This window comes from Myotis nattereri (genome assembly GCF_964212035.1).
Source record: "Myotis nattereri genome assembly, chromosome: 7".
Taxonomy (NCBI): Eukaryota; Metazoa; Chordata; class Mammalia; order Chiroptera; family Vespertilionidae; genus Myotis; species Myotis nattereri.
The window spans coordinates 51,388,327-51,410,966 of NC_138082.1; the positions used below are offsets into that span (position 1 = coordinate 51,388,327).

General features: G+C 35.5%; 1 protein-coding gene across 1 annotated transcript in view; it reads left to right on the plus strand.

Annotated features, from left to right (window-relative positions):
• Positions 1 to 22,640, plus strand: part of COBLL1 (cordon-bleu WH2 repeat protein like 1) — a 148,387-nt gene that overhangs the window by 94,367 nt on the left and 31,380 nt on the right. The window contains exons 3-7 of the mRNA XM_081095325.1: positions 5,953 to 6,154; positions 7,815 to 8,043; positions 8,867 to 8,905; positions 13,233 to 13,330; positions 13,443 to 13,679. Of these exons, the coding sequence (XP_080951451.1) occupies positions 5,953 to 6,154; positions 7,815 to 8,043; positions 8,867 to 8,905; positions 13,233 to 13,330; positions 13,443 to 13,679 (805 nt within the window). The remainder of the gene's footprint in view (positions 1 to 5,952; positions 6,155 to 7,814; positions 8,044 to 8,866; positions 8,906 to 13,232; positions 13,331 to 13,442; positions 13,680 to 22,640) is intronic.

The window sequence follows — 22,640 nt, forward strand, 5'->3', positions numbered from 1 at the left end:
GAAAATAATATAATGCAAAGAAGACCCTGTTAAGTAAGCTAGTAAACCAAAATTCAAAATGATGTGGTAGTATAGAGAAGGAAGACTGTTTCTTAGCTCAGTGAGGAAGTGATGATCTAGTTTAGCCAATCCTTTTCAACTGTAAATATTTTGGCTCGTGTTTCAGGTGGATTGCAGGCTTGTGCTCCTGCCTTAGCAAACAGGAAAACAAGCATCCTTCCTGTGGTGATCCCGTGGTCAAAACTGCTGGCCAACTTCTGTTAGGCGCATCAGCTCCTAATAATTATCCACAAACCAAAATTGTTGTTTTTGGTAGAAGTAATCTGGCATCTGGGTGGATAGTTCTAAATAACTATCCTCAAGAGATGAGTTCATTTTCTGTGGGTGCACTTTGTGACTAGTTGAATGCAAGGTCAGTTTAAATATTAATGTGCTACTTTGATAGTGTTATGGCTCCTTTATGGCAGAGGTAGGTAGTAATTCCAACCCTCAAAATCATCAAGGTCAGGGTCATCTGTGCTTTTTGTGCCAAATGCTGAGGTTTCAATTAAATACTTCAAGCATTTGAACTGATCCAAGGCTGTTTTGGAAAAGTTCTTAGTCTGACTTAATGCTTATGTCCCGCCTCTGTAAAGATGTCATGGCTTCAGACATAACAAGGCTACTAATCAAGTTTGTTAAAAAATAAATAAATAAATAAATAAAAACCAAAATACAAAACAAAACACAGCTTTCACAACTATATGTTTTTTAAAGCATATGAGCCTCTTTTAAAAAACTTTGCCTTTTTTTTGGTGTCAGATGCTGTACAAAGATCTCAGTTATACATTGTCTGCTGTGTATTTCAACTCATGGATGCTTAAGCAGAATTACCTAGAGATAAATAATCACTGGTTCCTATAAATTCCTCCTTCAATGACATTGGCCTCACTCTGTATTAGGCCCTGGGAATAAGCATTGCTAAAAGGTGGTCCTTCCAAAGAGAAATTCAGATCTAGGTATAAATGGAACCCTGATAACATCTTGAAGTCACTCTGCTCCTTAAGGACTTGATATAATTGGCTGGAACCCCTATTCTACTTTTTGTGGAATGTTCAACCCCTGTATAATATTATTGTAAATTCCCAAGGGTTTATGTTATCAGAGTCACCTCTGGCCCCAACCTTACATATATATTATTTTGGGATTCTTATTTTTTAGTCTTTAACTTTTTAAATCTTCTTTTTTTTCTTGATTTAACTCCTCCCAAATCTACCAGGATTTTGGTGATGGTTTGTGGGCCACCAAAGAGAAGTTAGTAAGTATATCACATAGCCAATAACTTAACATTTCAGGCCTCCTGTTGCCCTTTTAGCAACCCTGCCACTTTGATAGTAATAAAAAAATATATATATTTTTTATTGATTTCAGAGAGGAAGGGAGAGGGAGAGAGAGATAGAAACATTAATGATGAGAGAGAATCATTTATCAGCTGCATCCTGCACAACCACACTGGTGATTGAGCCCGCAAGCTGGGCATGTGCCCTGACAGGGAATTGAACCATGACCTCCTGGTTCATAGGTCGATCCTCAACCACTGAGCAACACTGGCCAGCAACCCTGTTACTTTGTGGTGTCCCTGCAGTACTGGTCTTTTACCACTGGCTAGTTCCTCCTGTCTCTTGCATTTTCTTACCCTTTTCTTCCTGCATTGGCTTTAATCAGCTCCTTACAAAACATACATGGAACCCGACTAGTCTTAAGTCATCACCGTCTCCCACCTACATTTTTGCAATAGCTTTTAACTGTTCCCTTAGGCTATTCTGAATACATCAATCACAATATATTCCTCTTAAAATGTAAAGTAGATCACCCCTCACAACTCTTCAGTGGTTTTCTAACTCAGTAAAATTCTAAGTCTTCACCAGGCTCTTAGGTCTTCACTGTAGCTGGTTTCTGTTTTTCCTTAAGCATGTAGAGCACAATTCTGCTTCAGGGCCTTTGCATTTGTTAGCTCTGCCTTGAATACTTTCCACAGATATCTCATTCCATTCAGGTCTTTGTTCTAATGGTATCTTTCTATTTAGAACATTTCCTAGCCTCCTTCCTTATTTTATTTTTTCATCATACTATTTATCATTACCTGATATTCTGTATATTTGGCTTGTTCCTTTATCCTTTTCTCTCTAGAGAAAAGTATGCATACTGTAGTATGCATTAGAATTAGCAGAAGTGCTTGTCAAAGTACATGTTGCTGTGCCTCACTCACAGCTTTTCTGAATCAGTGATCTGGGCTGGGACTGGGCAATTTGCATTTCTAGCAAGTTTCCCAGGATACTGATGCTATGGTCCATGAATCACACTTTGAGAATCAATGCACTTGTCCATCCAATATAGTGACCACTCACCACATGTGGCTATTTAAATTGAATTGAAATGAAATTAAATAAAATATTCAGCTTGTTAGTCCACTAGGTCAGTGTATTTCAACTGCTCAACGTAAGAATGTTCAAACATACAACAAATTTTATGAGTTTATTTGAGCCAAACTGAGGACTTGCTTGGAAGCAAGATCTCCAAAATTCTCTGGAGAATGGCAATTTAGCAGTTCTCTTTATGCATTTGGGATCAAAATAGGGAAAGTAAGGAAGATTACATGAAATCCACTGGTGGTAGATTAAGGAGGGAGAAATCTGACTGGCTAAAAAGTAAAATGGAGAGAACATTTACTGTAAATAGGGATGGTTTATGGGCAACAAGATCATGTGTGCCCTTGAGGATGGTTAGAGGGGTCTGGGAAAGGGGATTATTCTGGCATTTCAAATATTTGTTAATCTAGATGCACAAGATCAATGGACAGGACTTGCCTAGGTAAAGATAAACCTTTTATGAAAGAAGTTATAGGCCTGGGCCGTGACTACCCACCATGACCTGCCCAGTTAGTAATTTATGTTCAGGTCACCCTGTGAGGTTACCTTTGGTCACTGAGCTTGTCAGATTCACTTCATAATTCCTTTCTCATTCACAATAGCCACATGCGGTGAGAGCCCTTTGTATTGCACAGCACAGATAGAGAAAATGTCCATCCTTGCAGAAAGTTCTATGGGCAGTGTTCTGGGGCACACGTTGCATGAAGATGGACTTCTTTTCTGTCCTCCGCCCCCCCCCCCCCCCCGGGTTGTATCCTCATATTTGTATATCTGGTCCATGTGGAGTTTGCTATAGTGTAGGAATGAATAAAGTAGATACATAACTTTTTTCTTTTTTTTTTTTTAGCATTTAAATGTATTTTAATGAGAATGCTTTTTTTATTGAGTGCAAAATCCTGGCCATGAATGTGGTGACTCTCCTCTGTAGATGCTGCTGACAGGAAGCTGAGCAGAGGGAAGACCAATACATACCTTTTTTTTTTTTCCAATCAGATGGCTAGTCAGTTTTCCCAATACCAGTTGTTCAAAATTTAATTATGCTCCCAGAAATTTGAAATACCATTATTAGATGTAGTAGTAAATTCCATCTGTATTTGTGTCTGTTGCAGAACTTTCTGGTCTACTGCATTTATCTTTCAGGGTGTGGGAATATTTTCAAGACAAAATTGACTTCTGAAATTACTGAATAAAGATTTGAAACTAGAATTATAAAATGAGACAATAAAGTCAGAAAGAGTTCTGTGATTATTAGTTGCCTTTTGAAGAGGCATTTTTTATTAGAAAACATTTAGGTAGTGTTGAGTTCAAAGGTCAGGCTATAGCTCTGTGTTAGCATGAAAACTTTTTGCCGTGAAATCAGCTATAGTGTGCAATGACTTCTCAGTGTAAGAAATATCTAAACCTTTGGAGAATTTTTATAGAAATTTATTTAAGCTACAACTGGTGGTAATTACAGGGAAGCAAAATCTCAAATACTTTGGAGAATTGACAGTTTTTCAGTTTCTTTTATGCATATAAAATTAAGGAGGGAACCGAAAGAGGATTATATGAAGGTGAGAGAAAGCAAGGCAGGGATTGAGTTACAGGATAATTAAGACTGTGTGCTCTCCTGAAGGTAGTTATGCTTATTTCAAAGGTGTATTAACCTAGACCTAGATGCATAAAAGCAATGGACAGGGCTTGCTTAAGACAAAGATATGCCCAGTTAGGAATGTATGGTCTAATCACCCTGTGAGGTAACATTCCGTAGAACCCCTTTTCACCCACTGATTATAGATGACCAAATTGATTGAGGCAGTAGGCCATTTTTATAATATTCTTGGCCCTATCTATGAAATTATAAAATTAATGTGTCACAGATTAAAACAATAATTCATTAAGGCATATCAGAAGGGTTAAATAAGAAGTATATATAAAGAGTGTTATATTGTTCTTACCTTTTAAAAATGGAAAATGTTTTTCCTTAAATGTTTATATGTTTGTACATAAAAGGGTATCAAATGATTAAAAAAAATAGGGATTAACCAAACAGAAACAAACAAACTTTACATCAGTAGCTACTTTTGTCTTATTAACTTGTACTGTGTATTTCTAAAATACTGAACATTTTGGTTTTTTAAATTCTAAAGAACTATACCTTTAAGAAATGATTTTCAAAATGTAAGTTTAGTATTCATATGTATTACTTGACATGTTTATATATAGAGAGAAAGAGAGCTATAATCTGAACATATCACCATTTACTCAGGCAATAGTGGACAGTGTTCCATTAGGTTGGCTGTAAAAGCTTTCTCTTCTTCCAGACCAACTGTATTTTATAATTATACTAGCGGCCCAGTGCATGAAATTCGTGACTGGTAGGGTACCTTGCAGCTGCCGGCTGCCTGCCAGGTACTCCTTCCCTTCCCCTGGCCACCTGCTGTGGGCCAGGGCCTCCCTTCCTTCCCCTGGCCGGCCCTGTCCCCCTGGCCAAACTCCCAAACTCCCAGTCAAGGGGACAATTTGCATGCTATGCTTTTATTATATAGGATTGTATTTACCTAGACATTGCCTAATCCTTCTTAACCTTTTTTACTATCAGAAAAAGAAGGCACCATTTTCAAGTTTAGAATTGGTATATAACTTCAATTTGCTCACATAGAGTACTGTTACCATAAACTTCAACAATACCATTATGCTAGTCTACCTCTAAGTGAAATTTAGTAAGTACTATGCAAAGCAAAAATTTGAGCTGTAAACAAATTTATGTATGAGCATGTTATGTCAAGAGAAGGACATAAAATTTCTAAATATTACTGTGAAAGCATCTAATAAAGACATAGGGAACATATTTTGAGGACTGAAAACTTATTCCAGAGAACATTTTTTTTTACTGAGAGACTTCAAGTCTTTTATTCATTTTCCCTGATATATGTATAATAAGGTACCACTTGTATGTAGGGGCGGGGGAGAGAGGGGGGGTGAGGGTACTATTGTAAAGCATACCTCTTTATCCTATGGAGATTGGAATGGCCTGAGGTTGGGCAACAACCACCAAGAGCTGAGGTTGAGGTAGGGAGCTGAACATGGGGACGGTTTGGGAATCTTTAAGTATTTTTGACCCCAACACTACACAATGTCAGACAACTACCCTTCCTTGGTGGGAGACTGCCTCGCTGGAAAAACTGAACCAGAGAAGCTAGAAACCTGGGAACTCCGTTTAGGAGAATGGGGATTAGGTGCATATGAAAACAGATGTACTAAATTAAAATTGTCATATAGGTAGGGAGATTCCTAGCCTCATTTTCCTGTCTGAAAACCATAGCCAGAATCATATCTCTAGTTATGAGATTAAAGAATAGTTTGTGTGTTTTTTTGTTTGTTTTTACTGACATTTAAATATCTTAGTGGAAACATTAGTGGCCATCTGCTTACCCTCAAGTAAAACTTGTCAACCTGTACCTCAACCCATGGAAATAGGACCTTTATACAGTATTTTAGTGCCTCAGTCAACTTTAACAGTTGCTGAAATTGTTTTATGATCTGCATTACTTTTGTTTTACAGTAAACCTATGATGGATTTGCTGATATTCCTCTGTTCCCAGTATCACTTGAATCCATCAAGTTACACAATCGATCTGCTGTCAGCTGAAAAGAACCCCATTAAGTTTAAGCCAAACACACCAATAGGAATGTTGGAGGTGGAGAAAGTAATTTTAAGGCCAAAAGTTTTGGATAAGAAAAAACCTACACCTATAATACCAGAGGTAAGAATTTCACTGTATATTTTGATATCTTATGGCTAAAATACTGTTGCTTTTCCAGCCATTATCTTTAGTTCATTATAAATAAAATATAATCGCCTTTCCTGGTCAAATTTGATGTGAACATGACTGTCATATTTTCATAGACAACTTTTTTTAGGATTCAGTTGGTTATTGATCCTTGGGTTAAGTAGAATTTGGGAAATACTTTAGATTTTAGATGCTCTAAAGTGATCTATATGTCAGTATTAGAATCTGACAATTATAAATCATCTGTATTTCAATCTACTCTTTTAAAACATATTTTATATGTACAGGAAGGTTTTAGAACTTTTTAATGAAAATTCATCTCTATCTCCATCTCTCTCTCTTTCCCCTTATTTTGACTCTGTAACTTATTTCTTGGGCAGCATGGGCTCACTTCTTCCATGGCTCATTACTTCTATCTCTAAATAAACTTAAAAGAAAGGAAAGCCATTTGTTTAAGAATTTATTAAAATATTTTTGGCTTCATTTACTTGTCAAGTGATGGTTGTAACTTATTAACTTATACATTATTTTTCATTTGAGCTACATAATGGCTCAGTTTTCTGTAATGTATGGATTTTAAGCAAAAATTTTAACCAAAATATTCTAATATTATCAATTCTTTATATAATTGTTCTTTATAAGCAATAGAGGTAGAAGCTTATGGGTTTCAAGAAATATTCTTTCATTAGCAACAACATCAACCATTTTTTTTACAATCCTAAAACATACTTGCTCTCTATAAAAGACGGTTGAATATTAATTAGGTTATTAGACTATATATCTAGATATATATGCTATTTATCTAGACTGAGATAGTATTATTTATGCGATAGCATGGCATAATATGTGGTTTTTCAGTTTTATGAATACATGTTAAGTTTGAGGATCTGCAATCTATAGATTTCACTTAGCATGGTCACATGTTTCAAAGTTCTATTTATATACAGGATTTAATTCAGTTCCATTAAAATGATCAGTTGCTTAAAATCTCAATAATTTTGAATTAGTAGAATTAACGATATAAATAAGGAACACTTTAATACTAGTTACTAATATATTAAAATTAGCCAAAGTAGTAATAATAATAGTGACAATAGGTAGTAATAATAGCTAATGTTTATTTATTGTAATTTACTATGTGCCAGACACTATGATAAGTTCTTTGCGTGGATTGTCTCATTTAACTTATTTCCAAAAGAATTTAAAAAATGTTAGTGTTTTAAACAAAATAACCCCTTTTTGACATCTAACAAACTATTAAAAAGTAAATATTCCACAAATAAAGGATAGAATAAAACATGCATAATTCTGTATTATTATGTCTGTTTGTTAATTTTAAAGTAAATATTTTAAGAAACAAAGCAAAAATATCCGTTTCTTTTTGGATTTAAATCGACTTAATACTTTACTATACAAGGGTGTGAATTTAGCCTATATTTAATAAGCAAACTGTTTCTAAGAATCTGATTTGGATTAGGAAGTAAAATTAATCAATAAAAATCTTACACTAAAATAAAAAATTCTGTGTATTGTATGAATATGTACTTGTAGATTTCTCATTACTCTAGACATCATTGTAGAACGTTTATTTCAGTATATTATGGTATAACTATGGCTTTAATCTGTGTTTCAGAAAACTGTGAGAGTAGTGATCAACTTTAAGAAAACGCAGAAGGCAATAGTGAGAGTTAGCCCACATGCGTCACTCCAAGAACTAGCCCCCATTATATGCAGCAAGTGTGAGTTTGATCCGTTACATACGCTGTTGTTGAAGGATTATCAGTCTCAGGAGCCACTCGACTTGACAAAATCTCTTAATGACCTGGGGCTAAGAGAATTATATGCCATGGATATCAGCAGAGGTAAGACTTTTTTGTTTTATTCATTTGACAGGATGTGTATATATGTATATGTGTATTGTGTTTATGTATAGTTTTTCTCAAGTTCATAATGGCACTTTAAATGGATCCTATAGATAGAAGTCAATACATGGCATTGGGAATAAGAAGAGAAAACAAAATATAATGTATTTTAATTTGATTTCAATTATTGAAATTGAAATAAAAACTTGCCTTTTTTAGCTATCATCACATTTTATACTTTTCCATCTACCTATGAATACTTTTTTTAGTGGAATTTAACTTAATTCTTTGTGGCGTGGAGATTTAAGCAGAAAATAAAAAATTTACATGTAAATTCATTATGGTTCTAATCAAGCATGAATTACTGTAGACTCACCATGATTTTTGCGGAGTCCGAATTATCATTCAAATTTGGAAGTTTCTTGCTAATTTTTTTTCCTAAGGTCAGCACCCAAAATTAACTGGCTTAAAAAATGCATCAGTTTAATTCCAAAATTCCTCTAAATAGAAATACCAGTAATTTTTAATATTAATCTATAAAGAAAAATTTAGTGTATTAAAATTAGATAAGGTTGGTTTGCATGATGTCTAATAGAGAAATGCAAGCTTATTTACTCAATATGAATCTGTTTTATTAGGAGAAAAAAAAGTTTAGTAAAGGAGGCAATTACTTACATCTTCTGTACATAGGGAACTTCATATTTGATCCTGAGATTGTGCTTTATGTAAGTCTATAGACAACTATTTCAACTCAATGATGTTATATACTTGAACAAACATCATCTTTAAGTCAATTTACCCTCTTTTACCCCCTCCACTGTAGCCACTTCTGTTACTGCCTCCAATAAATCATCTTTACAAGGTAAGACATATGAATCAGTAGAAACAAAACATAATGTGAAATATCTATTTCTATTGGTAAATGGAAAGTAAGCTTCTAATTTTATTTGCTTTCTTAATATTACTAATGTGTAAAAATTTTTTTAACTGAGACAATCTTCATGTTTTATTTCCTGAAAAATAATTTATAAGGTTCTCCTTGATTTCTCAATTTAATAAAATAATTATTTTTAAAATTAATATTAACCTAAGAATGTAAGAAATATATTCTTGACTCTCAGACAAAAAATGATTTTGCTAGGATCTTTATTGGGTACAAATGCTGATAGTTTGGTTGTGCCCTGAAAGAATCTTAGATTATTTTCATTGAACTATTTTTTCATAATAATCAGGGTATATTAATCATAAAGAATTTTTGCAACCATTAAGTTGTGAATATTTTGTAATAACTTGGAAAACGGCTTATACTAAAATTAGCTTTTAATGCAGGTATAAAAAACTTTTACATGAAATTTCTGAAAGAAAATACATAAAAAATTTTATAGTGGTTACCTTTGGGTGGTAGGGCTATGGATGACTTTTCATCCTTTTCTTTATATTACAGAATTTTATAATGGAAATGTATTCCTTTCATAGTGAAAACTTTATTAAAAATAGCCAATAATAATAAAGTCTGGAAGTTTTGCACCCATTAAAAAGGAGTAGGCTCAGATAGTTGATTACTGTAATAATTACCATCCTACTAAAAGAAAAGAAAAGAGCACAATAAAATGTACACATTTTATATTATTAGAATCTTCTTTCTTTTCCATTTTCAATTTTTCCAGGGTACAATGAACGTCCCAATTCCAAGAATTAAGTCCACATAAATAATAGTATGATTATCTACTATTAGTGCCTAATGAATAGGAGCCTAATCAAAGGAATGAAAATTTCCTATGTAAAGTATATACTGGTTAATCAGAGGGCAGGCATTTGAATTGACAAGCTCATTTGACAAGTGGATAGGGCAGATAGCTTCATCTGTCTGGATCTAACCTTCTACTTCCATGACAATAAAGAGATTGGAAAAAGTTGTCTTTGTGATTCTATTCCCGCAAAATTTATTTTGTTACTTTTACTTGGCTTTTGCTTCTACCTTTGCCATTCAAGTGAATCCCATAATCTTGTTGGTCTCATTTTGAAAATGCTGAATGCATTGATTTCAGATACCCCTTCCAGCCAAAAACATATGTGGTTTATTCAGAGTATTAAGTGTTATGAATATAACCATAAGACATTGGAATAGGAAAATTAAGAAAACTCCTCTGACAGTGTCAGAATCTACAGGGTTAGTCCAATTGCTATAAATACCTCCCCCCCCCACCCCCCATCTCATAACTTTATCTGATATGATCGGGAAGTTTAGAATTTTGCATGCCATTACTTACAGACTCTCTTCTGGAAACAGGAAACTACAGTATTTGAGTTGCTTTCTAAGTAAGCCCAAGCCCTTGTTTGCCTTAGTGTTTAACTGTGACTTACAGTGATCCCTGGCATAGAGCGTTAAGTGAAGATTTAGGGGGTAACCAGTGTGTATAGTAGATGAATGGGCACCTGGAAAATACTTAAAAAAATAACTATATGAAATAATGTGGTTATATTTATTGCACTGTACCAGTATGTGAATTTTCCATCTACTCTTCCAACTAAATTTCATTGTGTATTTATACATTCAATTAGTGGAGGATTCTATCTTAAAATGAAATAGTAGCAGTCCTTAAAAAAAAAAAAAGTCATTAAAAAATGTTCTTTAAATGGAAATCAGTTTCAGTTGTACCATTTAATGTCCATGTGTTTTGGACATTATTCAAACTCTCCGGTCACCTAGGTCCTCAGATATGTAATGGGGTGATACTGCCTGCTTCCATTCTTTACATCCCACAACTTAGAAAAGGGACTCACAATGATAACTTACAATATCTACCTCACAGAATTCTTCCAAGAAATAAATTAGGCATGTAAAAAATCTTTAACCATGGTGTGCTACCACAGATCAATTACTATTAGTTGTTAGCATTGTCAATAAACTCATGGTAGCAAATGCATATTGCTTATTTAAGATTTGAAGGATCAGATTTATAAAGTTTTATTTTGTGAAATATATTTCTCCTTATGTTAGTAGGGCATATTGCATTAAGTTACTAGTAGTTATTGCTTTCCTGGATAGCCCTACTTTGTTATAATTTAATTTTTAAACATTCCTTTTTAAGTAAAAATACTATACATTTACCCCTAAATAATTGGTAAATATAAGATTTTAATTTAGGCTATATATTTGCTTCTAACTGCTACTTTACCTATATCCCACCAGTTTCTAGTTATAATACTTTGTTTCCTATGTCACTGAGATTACACTGTGATTTACCATAAAGCCCATATGTTTCTTAGTAGAGATGCTTTTAAAAATTTACAGATCTCCACTCCTTATCTCTCTATTCAAATATTTTTTCAATTTATTTATTGAGTAAGCCAGGTCATTTGTCTTACAGAATTCCCCACATTCAGACTGTTGCTAATTGTGTCCTGTGATGCCACTTCGCATATTTCCCTATCTTATTTCCTATAAGTTGATAGTTAAATCTAGAATCTTGTTGAGATATTTTTGGCAAGAATATTTCATGGGTGGTATTGTGTAGTTCCATTTGCAGACATATAATGACAAGTTATCTTTTTTTATGTTAGCCATATATAATTATTGCTCTATTGTAGTTAATTAAGATTTGAAAAATGGTCATTATCTATTGCAAACATTCCTTTAATTATTGGTTGATATATTTCTAAAAAGGCAAATTTCCCCATGTTGGCTTTTTGTCTATCTATGTAGAATTCATTCAAAAAAGGCAGGAGAGTGTGATTCTTTCCTTTCATTAGTTTTTAAAATAATAGTTACCTATAAAGATGAACAATGAGGACCAGTTACTTTTTTTTGTATCACTATGAATGCATGGAATTAAATATATGTGTTATGTTTCAGTTTGTTGAGTTATTTTTTTTTTTAAATATGTTTTTATTGATTTGAGAGAGAGAGAGGAAGCAAGAGGGAGAGAGAGAAACATCAATCGGTTGGTTGCCTCCCATATGTTCCCAGACCAAGGACAAAACCCAAAACCTGGGCATGTGCCCTGATCAGGAATCGAACTGGCAACCTTTTGATGAACAAGACGACACTCAAGCAACTTAACCACACCGGCCAGGGTGCTGAGTTATTCTTAAGTCCAAATTGTCTGGACTTTTGCCAGTAGAAACCATATGAGATTTATCCTTGAGTTATTTTAAAACCACCCCAGTAGATTTTGATTGCTTTCTCTCTGGTATGACTAGATATTACAGGTTCATCTTTGATATCAACAAATAATCATTCTTAAGCAATCATAGTTCCCATTAGTGGGAAATGGGAGAAAGACAATCTGGGCCAGGTGACTTCGCACTCTTGGACTTGTCTTTGGGTGTAGGCTCTTTCATTGACATTCAGAAAGACTTTTTGGAGAGTGAAGCATTACATATGTTACCTTGAGGCTTGAAATTTGTCATTCTAATTAAAGTGTGATTTCTTTTAATCTTGCTACAATTGACATTTGGGACCAGGTAATTCTATGTTGTTGAGGGGCTGTCTTGGACACTGTAGTATGTTTAGCAGCATCATTGGTCTCTACCCAGCAGATACCAATAACACATTCTCCTCACCCTAACCCCTCAGTGTGACAACCAAATTGTCCCCAACATTTTCAAATATCTTCTGGGCTGTGCAGGGGAATCACCCCTAGTTTAGAACTATTGGATTAAAGGAATATCATTTATGAAACATATAATGAATTATGAAACATTTAAGAAACTATAATGAATCATGTTTTAGAGAATAAAACATTTTATCATAGTTTAGCTCTGACACAAAAATATAGTTCAAAATAAACAAAGGGACAAATTGTATATAGCAATTTTATATCTCATTTAATTTGAAGCTTTGTACTTTAAAATGCTGGTAATTATTTATGGAACACAGACTTTCAAGTTACAAAGAATTGAGTTTGTCATAGCTCTGTAATTTTTTGATTATTCACCCTGAGTAAGTATTTTAATTTCTCTAAGCTTTAGTTTCCTCCACTGTGAAATAGAAACAATAATACTAAATTTACCCATTACTTTGAGAATTGAATAAGATATAAGGTGTCTAGAAGAATACATGGTTCATAGTGGACCATAAAGAGTAGCTTTTATAACAAAACACATTTTTCAAAGGCAAGTAATTGTGAGAAATCTTGGAAATGAACATATATGATGAACAAAAAGGCCCTCTTTTTCTATTTTAGAGTCCTGCCAAATATCACAAAACTTCGACATTATGAAGGAGAAGGAAAATAAAAAGTTTTTCAGCTTTTTTCAGCGCAGTAAGAAAAAGCGGGATCAAGTAAGTATTTCCTTATTTATCATTTTATAAGATTCTTCGAATCTGTTTTTAATTACATGTGATTTTTTATCTTGAATTTACATAGAGATTTTGTCTTCTCATTCTTTATTAGACTGCAAGTGCCCCAGCGACCCCTCTAGTGAGTAATAATCGCCCAACTTTTACAAGGTCCAATACCATTTCCAAGACATACATTTCGAACACCCTGCCATCGGACGCACCCAAGAAGAGGCGGGCTCCGTTGCCTCCGATGTCAGCCTCTCAGAGCGTCCCCCAGAACCTCGCTCATATCCAGGAGAGGCCAGCTTATGGTGTCATGAAATCCATGAGTGTGGATGAGACAGATAAGGTGCGGAATTTTGTTTTGTTTTGTTTCAGGCTGGGCACAAGACCATCTATTTTTCCTCTTACCTACTTGTCTTTTTCCACATAGGCTACTAATAAGGTTAGTAACAGTTACTGATATGCAATAAGGTGAATAAGTAGTCACTAGTAAGATTAATGCTGGGAAGAGGTTCTCTAGATATGTACAGTTCTATGATGCAGTAAAGAATAAATATATTGCCCTGCTGGCATGGTTCAGTGGTTGAGTGTTGACCTATGAAACAGGAGGTCAAGGTTCATTCACGGTCAGGGCAGATGCCCAGGCTGAATCTTCAGTAAGGGATGTTCAGGAGGCAGCAGATCAATGATTCTCTCTCATCATTGATGTTTCTATCTCTCCTCCTTTCCTCTCTGAAATCAATAAAAGATTTTTTTTCAAAGAGTAAATATATCCATTTTAAGTAGCTTTCACATTCAAGAAAATAAGTCATCTGTAAACCGTAAAGTGCTGGTCTATAAGGACTAACTGGAGGCTTTTGCTTGTATCTATTAGGAATGGAAATATTCATTTTTGAACATTTTTCTTTAACAGCAACACAATCTTTGTGTCACTTTCATGAGTTTCCAACTGGATATATGTGTTTTACTTTACTCAGAGAGTCTCAGGGAGATATACTGGCATCTGCCTGGTACATAGATACTCTATAGCAGGGGTCCTCAAACTTTTTAAACAGGGGGCCAGTTCACTGTCCCTCAGACCGTTGGAGGGCCGGACTATAGTTTAAAAAAAAAAAACTATGAACAAATTCCTATGCACACTGCACATATCTTATTTTGAAATAAAAAACACAAAACGGGAACAAATACAATATTTGTATTTGCATGTGGCCTGCGGGCTGTAGTTTGAGGACCCCTGCTGTGAAAGAATAATTTTTGTTGTTTTAAGCCACCCAGTCATGGTAATGTGTTATGGCAGCCCTAAGAAACTAATGCATCAACTTTGTAATTCCAATTCCAACATTTTTCCTGTTGCAGTTTAAATTCATGGTTGCTTCTTGACTCATCACTACCTGGAAATCAGAATATTGGATATCAAACTCACTCTTTTTTGTCCCATATTGAAAAGCTCAAGATCATCTTTGATGTTTATTATTTTTTTTCTTTTCATATCCAATTAGTGAGCAATCCTTCACTCCATCTCTCTTCACCATGCCTACTTGTCCCTCATTTTCATTCTCTCTCCTGAAGTCTGATCCTAGAGAAACCCAGGCAGAGGGTAAGGAGAAGATCAGTACTTAACTTGTCTTTCACATTTTGTTTTCATAATAAAAGAATGTGGCAAGTTGCTACTTTTATATTTTGTAATTAGCACTTCTCAGTTCAAGACTTTGGATAGCTGGCTGTTACTTTCTGGGCATTCAAAGTTTTTTTACAAACTGATCACAATTTGAGGGGGGGGTTCTATTCTTTCTTTGTTTCTTTGTTTTTTCTTTCTTTCTCCTTTGTTTTTTTTTCTTTCTTTTCAGCTTTATTGAGCCATAATTGACAAATAAAATTGTAAGATATTTAAAATATGCATCATGGTGATTTGAAGTAGGTATACATTGTGAAAGAATTCCCACCATCTAGTTATACATTCATCACCTCATATCTCTCTCTCCCCCACCTCTCTCTAAGAGTACTTAAGTTCTACTCTTTTAGCAAATTTCAGTTATTATCAGTGTTATCAACTATAGTCATCATTTTTACATTAGATCCTCAGACCTTATTCATTTTACAGCTGAAAGTTTGTCCCATTGCCCCACCCTCTCCCTATATCCTCCACCCTCCTGGCAACCTTTTTCACTCTCTGTTTCTATGAGTTTGACTTTTTTAGATTCTACATATAAATGTTACCATGCACTATTTGCCTCTCATTGTCTGGCTTATTTCATTTTATATTGTCCTCAAGCTCCATCCATGTTGTCACAATGGCAGGATTTCCTGCTTTCTCATGGGTGAATAACATTTCCTTGTGTATGTATTCATATATTATGCACTATGTTATAATTCACCTTTTGGTACTGAATGGTGTATTTTGGATGTGTATCAGTACATAAAGGGCTTCCTCATTTCAAAGGCTACATAATATTTCATTGATGTATGTAACATAATATGGGATGGTGTAAGTACCCCATCCTCTAAATATAAACATTAGGGTTATGTTATTGTTTAAAACTTTGTTAATTATCTTCCTTTCCTCTTTCCCAACCAGAGGGCAGGAATTGTGTTCCCCAGCAAAATTCTGTAACATAGTATGTGTTCAAGGAAATTGATAAGTAAACTTTTAGCATTGCTTCCACGCAGCTGGGTATAGTATATACAGTGAGAATGTCTGTCACACATAATATCACTAAATTTTAGTATTTTATATGTATGTATGGTAAATTTTCAGAAGTACTTAGATAACTTAAAAATTGCTTATATTTTCTTTATAGTAATTTGGCCCAGGTAGTTCTTGGCAATATTTTCCTTAAGATTTTACATAAAAGCCAGAATTTTGGCAAGGTTGTATTGAGTGATTAAAGACCAATAACTAAAATGTGATATATATTACATAATGCATATAAATTAAATTGCCCTCTGAATTGAAGTTGTTTATGTAGCCAGATGCAAATATTCAAGAAATTTATGGGTGAATTTTATTTTACTGCTTGCTTGTTTTACATTTCAATCAAACATAGTCATTATCATTATAGACATTTTATACCTATTTAATAATTGAAAATAATGGCAGGCTAGGAAAAAATAACTAGAAAAAAATGATTAAATGATTTCCAAGTCTATGGAGAATATTGGGTATATTTATATCCTGTAGTTTTTATTGTTTACAAAGTAAACCACAAGGGTGCGCTGTTAAACAGAATTACAGCATTCTGATTTTTCTAATCTCACCACTCCCTCTCCCCCAAAGCATCCTTTAATAAAGCAGAAAGAAAATACTAGAAATAGTTACATTATATTAGAAATATAAAATGCTTACCTCTTGTGAGTGAAGTGCCAAATAATAGAGCTGGAGAGATAAATAACAGTAATGAATCAATTTTATTCATTTTGAGCTTTTATTTCATTTTAGTGTCCTTTTAAGTAGTCATTGGTATTATGTTGGCCTTAGATAGGCTTATGGATAAGGCAGTTTATCTGTAGCTTGGAAAAAAACCTGCCAATTTAATCTATTTTATGCTTTTTGGATGTCTGTTTTTAAAAATTTGCCTCAGTCTTCTAAGGCATTTCTTGATACTGGCAAATTAAAGTATTTGGATAGTGCTTTGGTCGTTTAAACTGAAACTATTAACATGAAAGCCTGTTGATTTTCTGAGCTAAATTTGCAAATAATTGTGCAGTTTCCAAAGAGGATTCAATAAAGACCCAAGTTAGTAAAATAATTTATCCTAACCTTTTTTTTAAAAAAAATTACTGCATCTAAAATTATTTTATCCACCTAAAGAATATGTTTCAAAGACAGTTGTTGTGGCTACAGTGTCCTTTTTCATGTCCCTAAATTTCTCTGTCTTCTCTTTCACGTGATTTCAAGCCTTGTGTTTTTTTCCTTATAAGGGCGAATATACTTCTGTAGAAATGTTCACTCTGAGAAAGAACTATCCAATTAGAAATCTTCTGGCAGTTTTTCTTGGTACTTTTTGAGCATTATGTGGATATAATTCTGCCTAAAGATTTGAAATGCCATTTGTGTCCCAGCATATGTCCTACTTGGCTCCTGCTGCTATTTACATGAGTCATATCACATGCATTATTGTATGAAATCCATATAGTTATATACAGTAAGATTGTATGTATAAAGTTATTTACATAAGGTTGCTATTTGTTTCACACATGACAGAAGTCAGACACAATGACATTGACTGGAATTGAAAATGACTTAATCATTCTGGGATTGAAACTGCGTTCAGAAATCCAGAACTGTATCTGCCCTGTATCTGCTAATCAAGTGTCTGTGAGAAGCACTTTTAATAAAATTAGTGTTCAAAGAATGTCCTGGATGATAAATTAGCATTTTAACCCTATTTTACATTTGAAGACCAGGAAAAAATTGGACAGAAGTTGTGCATAATCATCACACATAGAATTCACAGAACCTGTGGGTGAATTCTTCCTTTTTGCACATTTTGTATGACTTTGTGGCTAGGAGTCATGTGTATATATCAGAGAGCAGCTTTCCCCAGGTTACTCGCCTGGTACCTTGTTTTCTTTAGGATATTTGCTTTTGGCTAGAAACACAGTCAGGAATTATCTTGATTGGGCTTTTCCTTTGGTCTCATTTTGCATTCTACGGCAAACACTCAAATATTGAGAAATTGAAATACTTTGCCATCCAGTATTATGCAAGTGAAATTTAATACTCAGAGTGTTACTTTTTTGACAGCTGATTTAATTGTTTTTCAAAAAATGTTTGACGTTATTCATCTTTTACCCAATTTTATCTTTTAACACTTACTGTGGTTTACAAGCAGATGATAGATTGTCATGTGTTTATGAAATGTGTTAGTAGATTTTTTTATCTTAGTTTCACTTAATGAGTTTTAAATCCTAGTTTTACACAGAGTCATTAAGGCTGTTGCAATGGAGCATGTATTTGTAATCTTTAAGAAATATTCCTCTTTTTAGTTTCTCCTCCACATAACGTTTGGTTTTCCCCTCTACTTTCCACTTATATTTATTATATAGAACGTGGACCACACACATACTTCCACAATTGCCTAGAAACAGTAGTTGCCATGGCATTTGCAGTTTGATATATGGGATACAGCTGTCTGTTCTTCCAAAAATATGACTTGTTTCATTCTGTAGAGAAATGCAGCAACACTGTATAGTATCTAATCTGCTTCCTCTTATAAGGCTTTCCAGGAGAGAAGATGAACTTTGTCATTGTAGTTTTCACTAGATTTTCAAAGGTTCATCATTTCATAGGGACATTAATGATCAGTGCTTATGTAGCACTCACCAATGTTTCAGAAGAGGTTCTAAGCACATTACTCACTTAATGCTCACAAAAATCTTCTGAGCCATCATTTTTACGTTTCTGCCAGCTTTGCCTTTGACCTAAGTGTTAAGGACTGTGTTCATTATAAAACCGTTAAATTTTAAAGAACAATAATATTAAACAACCAAGGACTTGTATGCATGCATATTAGCATAACCAATGGACACAGACACTGGGGCAGTAGAGGCTTGTCCAGGGTGGGAATGGTTGGGGGGAGAGGAGGTCATTTGGGGGGAAAGGAGACATATGTAAAACTTAAGATAATTAAAAAAAAAAAACATAATAGGATAATTTTGAAAAGAGTGTGGATTTTTCTTCTTTATGCTAGTATTCCAAGACTGTGCCTCTCTGAGGTGCATACTGAGTTAATACGACATCACTGAAAATAATCAGTGGTAGGAGTCTTTCTTTACAAGATCTCATGGTATGGAGTTTATTTAGTCTTTCTACCCTGTGACATTGGGATCTCATGGGGGGAGACATGCCTTTTGCTGGTAACCAGCATATATTAACAGAGGACAAAGCAGAGAGAAGCAGGCCTGATTTTGGAGCCACAATGATAAAAATGGTGGGGTCATTAGGATAATGCCTGGCCTGCAGCTTTGACTCCCTTTCTGGGATGAATGGAGTTGGTCCCAGTTTGTTCCCATGATCACTACTTTACTTGGTAGAGGGCTTAAACTCAGTTCATCTGTAAATGTTTAGCATTTTCCTACCCTGCCCTAGAAACCTCTTTGTCTTGATCACAATGACCTCAAAGAACCATGGTTACCACCACCCTCTGTCCTTTTAACTTGATCCTGAGCTCTGGTTTACTTTGTCTTTTTTTTTTTTTTTAATATATTTTATTGATTTTTTACAGAGAGGAAGGGAGAGGAATAGAGAGTTAGAAACATTGATGAGTGAGAAACATCGATCAGCTGCCTCATGCACACTCCCCACTGGGGATGTGCCCGCAACCAAGGTACATGCCCTTGACCGGAATCGAACCTGGGACCCTTGAGTCTGCAGGCCGACGTTCTATCCACTGAGCCAAACCAGTTAGGGCTACTTTGTCTTTTTTTATTCACGATCTTTGGGCATCTAAAAAATGGTATACATAAGGGATTACCACTAATGTGACTTGGTTATATGTTATCTTAAAGAATTGTGGGGTTGGTAAATGAAAGCACAGATTGCTTCAGGAAAATAAATGTAAAAACCTTGCAAGTGTATATAACACGGGTTGTAAAATTTGGGGGTGCTTTTTTTTCTTTTCTGGTATGAATGGAGAAGGCTGGAAAGGAAGTTTATTGTGGCAGAAGAAGCCCTAGCCTGGCTCCAGAGATAGTCTTAGATTCTCCTAATAGGACTATTACATTTTTGTTTGACATTGTTATTTTTCTCATTGTCGTCTTTGTCTTCTACCTGGAATAAGCCAATGAACTTCTTTATGGCTTGGGTTTCTCCCAACTAGGGCTTTGTAACTAAATTTCCAAAAGTCTCTTTTAACTCTAATATTATAAAATTATTTTATTCTTTGTTGTCTTTTTAAAATTAATCTTTAAGAAATGAATGTACTTTGTTGCATAAACCTTTGGCTTGACCAGTGTTAATCAGATAGTCCTGGTATTACTCATCTGAGGATTTTAAAACCCTGTAGTACAGTAGCAACATGAAACATTGACAATCTTTTCTTTTTTAAAATTTATCTTTATTGTTGAAAGTATTACTGATTTACCATTTGTTTGTTTGTTTGTTCTTTCCCATTGATCCCCTCCACCCATACCCTCCCCTCCCAGGCCTTTACTATTCTATTGTCTCTGTCCATAAATGAATCCATCTATAAAATCATTGTTGCCTTTCATAGCATGTATTTTGGCAGATTGATAGGAACATCCTTAAAAATGGCATAATCGGTGAATGCTTACATAGTGTGGATTTAAGAGCTCCAGGCCCATTTCTCTTTTCTGTAATTATAGTCACATGGTACCTGAAATGTCACTCCTATTTCTAAACCCCCTCACTTTCATATGATATGACTTTTTCCTAATCTAAGTTGACTTATATAGCCTAAGACTTTCAGTGCTATACATGAAAAAATCTTAAAACATATTATTATAGAGAATAAGAAAATAGAAGACATAAATTCTAGTTTTGGGGGGAGCTAGAAGGAAGTACTACTAAAAAAAGGAAGGAAAAGGAAAAGGAAAAGGGTATATAGAATAAGAAGATTCAGGGCAGCAAAATAAATTGTCCTGGCCCCAACAAAAATACAGCATTTTCTTTAAGAAATAATCATAAACAAAGAAAGGAAGTGGCACATATGCTTTCATCCAATACAAGCCAAAATATGCATGCATGTATGTGTGTGTATAAACAGGTGTAAAAGATACATAGAAGGTGGGATACACAAATTCCTATGAGGCAATCTAGATTTATTCAGATTTACAGTGATTGTTTTCCTCCCCAGTGTATGTATTGTTTGTATCTCATATGATATCATGCTGGTTTTATGATCAAATTAATAATAAAAATGATTTTTTATGACAAAAATCTTGCTTTCACAGCTGTACCTATTTTACTCATTTAAAATAATACCTCATACTTCTATTATATATGTATTATGTTATGAGAGGCCCACTACATGAAAATTTGAACACTGGGGGGGTCCTTCAGACTGGCCTGCCCCCTCTCAGAGTCTGGGAGCTCTCAAGGGATATCCTACTGACGGTTTAGGCCTGCTCCCCATGGAGAATGGGCCTAAGCCGCAGTCTGGCCTCCCTCTGTGGGAGGCGACCGGCTCATCAGGGGAAGGCGATGCCCCCATCAGGCCTCTGCTGCAGCCACTGCTGGGTGCAGCGGCTGCCTGAGCCTTGCTTGGCCCAGCCCTGGCAGTGGCAGCTGCCATCCGCAGCTTGCCTGAGCCTCAGGCAGCCGCTGAGGCTTTGTCCGGAAGGATGTCTGGAAGGACATCCAGAGGACATCCACCCTAATTAGCATATTACCCTTTCATTAGTATAGATAATAACTGCTTTGAAGTATAAGATAATTGATTTGTTATCTAAGCCGTAAAATTATGTTAGAATTCTTCCATCAAGAGTTAAGAGAGTTACAGCTTGACTTTCCATTATATAAAAGTTCAGTCATCCTATCTAATAAAACAGAAACATGGTAATTGGCGTACGACCGCTACCCTTCCCATTGGCTAATCAGCGAAATATGCAAATTAACTGACAGCCAAGATGGTGGCCTGCAGCCAGGCAGCTGGAAACTAACATGAGGCTTGCTTGCTTTAGTGATGGAGGAAACCAATGTTCCCCACCTGCATTGCCAGCCTCTGAGCTGCACTCTATGCAACTATGTTACAAAAATAGAAGCTAAACAAAACCCCAGGCTTCAGCCAGCAGGACCGCAACATTGTTTCAAATACAGAAGGGTAAACAAAGGCCAGAAACCTGCTTTCAGCAGTGGAAGTCTCATAGCTGGAGCCAAGCCTCAGAGCTAAAGCTAGCCCAGAATGAAAAAAAAAGGAAAAAAGGACAGGTTGGGAGCTTCAGTCACCCGTCAGCCTGAAAACGGCCCTCAGCCCCTCACCCAGGCGGGCCAGGCACCCCAGTGGGGACCCCCACACTGAAGGGTGTGTGACCAGCTGCAAACAGCCATCATCCCCTCACCCAGACTGGCCAGGCACCCCAGTGGGGACCTCCACCCTGATCCAGGACACCCTTCAGGGCAAACCAGCCAGCACCCACCCATGCACCAGGCTTCTATCCTATATAGTAAAAGGGTAATATGCCTCCCAGCACCGGGATCAGTGGAGCCGCGAGGCCTCCCAGCACCGGGATCAGCGTGACAGGGGGCAGCGACCAAACCCCCCTGATCGGCCCTGCTCTGTGTGTGACAAGGGGCGGTGCCCCAATCCCCCCCCCCCCACCCCCCACGGGCCCTGCTCTGTGTGTGACG